Raw genomic sequence first — 5196 nt, 5'->3', positions numbered from 1 at the left:
ATGAGATAGCATGTCAGCACTGCGTTTCACTCAACTGCCAGCAGTCTGATTTGGGCCCGCTGCCAAATTTTGAGCCCGGGACATCCTCACGCTGTCACAGCTCGATAAAGAGTTGCGCATAGGGTGGTAAAAATGCATTAGTATCGTCGTAAACAGCGGAAGAGAAAGAGAATCTCTCATTGTCAGATACGTCGAAATGATAAAGTACCCGAGAATTTTGTTTCGATTCAGCAACTACATCGTGACGCCCCCAGGTCAAGTTCAAGTCCGTCAAACGGAAAGTGACATCTGAAAACTGGCACTATGATGGCAGTATCGTCAAAATAAATTCCATTCTCTTCGTGCAGCTCGTTGTTTTAATGTTTTAATTATTTCGTTACTTAAACTAAACTCTTTACTAAGAAAACAATCATTAAAATGCTTCTCTGTGTGTAGTGATTACCGTGCGCTATGGCTTTTTTGTGTCCCGTTCGCATTCGCCGAGGAAAAAAGAAAAAACGTAAGTGAAAGAACTGCAAAGTCCCAGCCAACCTAAAATTCGTTTAGGGTCGGGTATATAAGGCCACGAAAGAAAAAAAAAGAGTATCAAAGAGACAATAATAATATCAACAGCAGTGCTACTAGAAGAATTTCATTCAATAACAGGTCACTGACATAATTACCTGTTACTATTGTATCATTGTATGCTGCATTCCTTCATTATTCGCAGATTGGAATTTGATAAAATGCATGTGTCTAACGCAAAATGTGTGAAGCTTTTTAGGGAAAGCAATACTCAAATAAAAGAAATTTGTTAATGAGATGTTTGATTCCTCTAGCCTCTTGGTAAAAACACTTGTTCCGTCAAGTATCCAATTGGAAAATATCTCCTAAAACTTTGTTGAAAATTTGAATATTATTTTGAATAGACGAGTTGGTATTTTCTTTTTTTATTGGTTCGTAGTGATTTTGTTTACGCATATTTATTAAGAAACGTTAATTGGTTTTCGACTACTAAATAACAGCCACCCTTAAAATGCGCAGAAACTTTTTATCAAACTTCGTTTTAGTAAATAAGCATTAATTAAGATAGAAATTTTGGCCTGTTCCAATCCAATTTATTTTAAACCTTTTCTTCAACACAATAGAAATAATTGCTGAAATTAAATCTTCGTTTTCAGCCATCGGAAGCGACATCGACAAGGACCTGTCGAGCAGCTTAGGACTAAACCATGGAATGGGCCGTATCACAGGATCGGCTAGCATTGAAACGCTTGTTCGCGTTGGAATTGAGAAGGAACATGGTCTTAGCCCGGACAGTAAAATGGTAGTCCTGCACGATTTTACTCCCTGCGTAGACGACGAGTTGGAAGTGAAACGCGGACAAATAGTGAACATTCTCTACCGGGAGAACGATTGGGTTTACGTAATTGGGCAAGACACCAGACAGGAGGGGTTCATTCCGCATTCGTACTGTGCTCCGTTCAATACTCAATTGGCGGATTTAGCCATCAAAAAGAAATTACCCCGGGACATATCTGGCTTAGCAAACAACGATCTAACGGATGGCATTCCTGATATTAATATCGATGTTATTGACGACAACACACCTGGACTGGTCGGATTGACCAATTCCCTTAAACACTCGCAGGCGAGTCTAAGTTCGGAGCCTGATTTCTTGCCATTTTCCAAAGACCCAAGTGGTCGCTACATTGTTCTATATACATTTATCGCCCGTGATGAAAATGACGTTTCGGTAGAGCGGGGAGAATTTGTTACGGTGCTGAACCGTGAAGATCCAGAATGGTTCTGGATAGTAAGAAGCGACGGTCAGGAAGGGTTTATTCCGTCTGGCTTTGTATACCCCGCGGAAAATATTCTTCAGGGACAGACAAAACAAAATATAACTGGGGGAAATGCGGCCAACAATGCCATTAATGTAGGTGCAATCGATCCCAATGCCAATCTCGCCCAGGTTAATATTGGAGGTGCGAATTTAAATGGTACGCAGCAACAACCTGGAATCGGTTCAGACGATCTTAGGTATCATGGAACGGAGCTAGTTATGCTGTATGATTATAAGGTAAGCTCATACTCTAAATAAAATGGTACTGCGACAGTAGGTTTGAAATTCGTCATTAAGTTATTATTTCCTTTTTAATTTTGTAGGCTCAAGCGCCGGATGACTTATCGGTTCGGCGTGGCGATTGGATTTATGCTGATTTGAACAACCAAACCGTCGATGGATGGCTCTGGGCGTATGCACCGAAAACACGCAAGTACGGATTCATACCCAAAGCTTATGCTCGACCTCCAGCCATGACCAGTTTGTAAAGAAAGCAAATTTTATCTAGGCTAACTTGCTATCTAAGACAATAATTTTAATTTAATATTTTGTTTTGCAACAATTCCATTCATAAGAAATCACTCGTCTAATAGACTGTAACAAAGCACTGCAACATTTTATTCAGAAACATCTAAATCGTTGGATTTAGAAGAACGGTGTACTTAATCAAAATATTATACACATTCAATACTCTATTAGAAACTATTATTTTATTTTATATACGAAAAATAAACAAAACGGTTTTTATGGAATTTTCAATCTTGTTCTCCATTTGCAGGTTCTAATGCCTTTCGTTTTTCTTTCAACTCCTCGTACTGTTTCTTCACAGCTTGGATTTGCTCGACGGTTACCGTTATCGGAACCTTGCACTCCTGTTGCTCTTTTCTAATGAATTCCAAATTTTGCAATTTCTTTGCAAGAAAATCCAACTGTTGTGATTCCAATTGTTGGCGATAGGCTTGTAGTCGACTGTCCTTAATTTCATCGCAATGAATATCGGTAAGCTTACGTAGTGAATCCTTTCGTGTAATCCAATGAAAATGACTAGAAACGGAAGGTGAAACCAACATCTAGTAGATACTCGTAAAGATTATTCTTACCTGGGAGCTGGCTTATAAACGAGGTCCAATTTCTCTAAAATATATTCGAATCTTCGATAGTCCCAACGTCTAAGATAACGCAGAAATTTCTTCCGCTTATCAATCATTTCCTTTAAAAACACCTTCGAAGCAGACTGTCGAGGAAATTTTTCCATCACCTCCTGCAAACTCCTGATTTGTGCAGTCATCAATCCCACTAAAAATATGCCATATTTTAATCAATTTGCGACAAACGACAATAATGATACTACTAACATTTTGCTTCCATAGAGCCATAATCCAAATCATGCCGCTGAACTCGTTTAACCATCTCCACTTTAAAATTTTCCAGCATTTCTCTTCGTCGGTTATGTTCAATTGTGAACAGGTTTTTAACTGTTTCATCCGCACTGTGATTGCAGAATAAACTGAAATAACTGTTAACAATCTTAAAAATAGCTAAACTTACTTTTCCAACTCCTTGGAAGCCGTATAATCCTTAAGAAGTTCACTGCCAGCAAATGGTCGAAGAGGTTGCATATCACCGCTTTTCTGTGGTTTGAAGCATGGTATTTTTTCCGGTCGAACCCACTTAATTTTCAAGTCGGATTTAAAGGCATAATGGCGTGAAATTGTGCTTACGCTAGTGAGTGATGCTTTTAGAAAGTTTAGCGTGTTCATTGATAATTAATTTAATGCAATTTGTTAGAAAATTAATGAAAAAGACCCTAAAGATTTATACGACACATGTATTGTAATTTGTAAACAAACTTTGACAGAAGACAGAACTGCACTGCAGGCCGCACAGCACATCAGCAGAGTTGCTAGACTGAATAATTTTTAAATATGGAAGTGAATTTGCAATATTGCAATATTTAGTGCTTCCAATATTTTTTAAATTAACAGTCACTTGAGTTCTGTATGCTTTTTTATTTAAACTATTGTAAAACAAACCTGTCTTTTCTAAAATCATATCCAACCATACATCCTTGTTTCAGTATAATCAATATATTGATTCTACTCTTGTTTCCTACCGTTCGTCCCAGATAAATATGTATAGAATTATGGCAGCTCTGCACAGAAAACTGCTGTAATCCGAGAGCTTGGTCCAAATAAGTACATGCTACAAAGTACGAAACATATAACCATACGGTGATTGATGAGCGGCAACTTTTCCTGGCAGCATTTTGTGTTCAACACGTAATTTTATGAATTTTAATGTTTTTCCACTCTTCATTTATATTGCAGTTATTGAAAGAACATTTATTTTTAGGTTCAAAACATCGAATGTTACAAATTCACGTTTCATTCATTTGCTATACAACAATTTGACTCCCTATACCAAAAGTATGATGTTCATACACATGATTTTCAATATGGCCACTGGCGTGTTTAGGCTACAGAGACTGTAGATTACAGAGGCGCCGAGACACTCAAAATCCGCAAAATTTTGAAACAAAACGGAGAGTACCATCACACATAAAGGTAACTCTCCGCTTTCGTTCAAAATTTAGCGGATTTTGAATGTCTCGGCGCCTCTATAATTTACAGTCTCTGTAGGCTAAGGCATATCGGAGCGCGTGCCCCATCTTCTCAATTAAAATTAAATTTAATGTAAAACAAAACAAATCCTCGTGTTGCAACCTATAACCACAAACTATAGTTTGTGCTATAACCGCTATAACTGTAATTTCAAGTCCAATTTTACCTCCAATGCCAAGTATCTACAAGTTATTGGATGGAGTAACATAATTAAATGGTGGCATTTCTTTTCTTTTCTTTATCTTTTCAAGTCCAAAATCACGTGCAATTTTAAGTATATTTCCATGTTCGATTTCAAGTCCTAAATTCTAGATGACTAAATTCTGAATGTCTAAATTCAACAGGAGTGTGCACATCATCGTCGTCAATTTGATCAAAGCGGAAGAAAAAGCGTTAATAAAGTTTTTGAAATGTTTGACTTTAAAATGTGCAAATTAATGTTTTTCGTGATCGTTTACTTATTCTTCTGTTTAGATATTAGCAAAAACATCCCATCAAGAAGACTGGCATCTCTTCCTCGCGCCCATACATACAAATGGCAAGCAACCCAAGCTACAGAAGAAACAGCGCACCCCTCTCGACAAAATTTGAAGCTGCGTGTACATGTTTAAATGGAAAAAGAAGTGTGTGAGCGTGGCAATGCATTGCATACGTGTTTGTGTACATCCATATTTTGATTTACACGCACTAGTGTGTATTAGTTCAACTTTAACTCGGCAGATAGCATTGCTGTTACTGTCTCTCGACTTT

At 37.6% G+C, this 5196-nt stretch overlaps 2 protein-coding genes across 2 annotated transcripts; one reads left to right on the top strand and one right to left on the bottom strand.

Moving 5' to 3' along the window:
* Positions 1-363: 363 nt before the first annotated feature.
* Positions 364-2550, top strand: LOC128734423 (SH3 domain-containing protein Dlish). The gene is made up of 3 exons (XM_053828622.1): positions 364-499; positions 1161-2062; positions 2149-2550. Exons 1-3 carry the CDS (start codon positions 451-453, stop codon positions 2311-2313), a joined length of 1116 nt encoding a protein of 371 aa, XP_053684597.1. The 5' UTR covers positions 364-450; the 3' UTR covers positions 2314-2550.
* LOC128734424 (28S ribosomal protein S15, mitochondrial) lies at positions 2426-3627 on the bottom strand. The gene is made up of 4 exons (XM_053828623.1): positions 3374-3627; positions 3181-3314; positions 2926-3121; positions 2426-2869 (listed from the first exon to the last, which is right to left on the bottom strand). The coding sequence occupies exons 1-4, from the start codon at positions 3583-3585 to the stop codon at positions 2581-2583; spliced, it is 831 nt and encodes a 276-aa protein (XP_053684598.1). The 5' UTR covers positions 3586-3627; the 3' UTR covers positions 2426-2580.
* Between the last annotated feature and the right edge of the window lie 1569 nt (positions 3628-5196).

This window comes from Sabethes cyaneus, chromosome 2, assembly GCF_943734655.1.
Source record: "Sabethes cyaneus chromosome 2, idSabCyanKW18_F2, whole genome shotgun sequence".
NCBI classification, from domain to species: domain Eukaryota; kingdom Metazoa; phylum Arthropoda; class Insecta; order Diptera; family Culicidae; genus Sabethes; species Sabethes cyaneus.
This window is presented reverse-complemented; position numbering and strand designations above follow the sequence as displayed.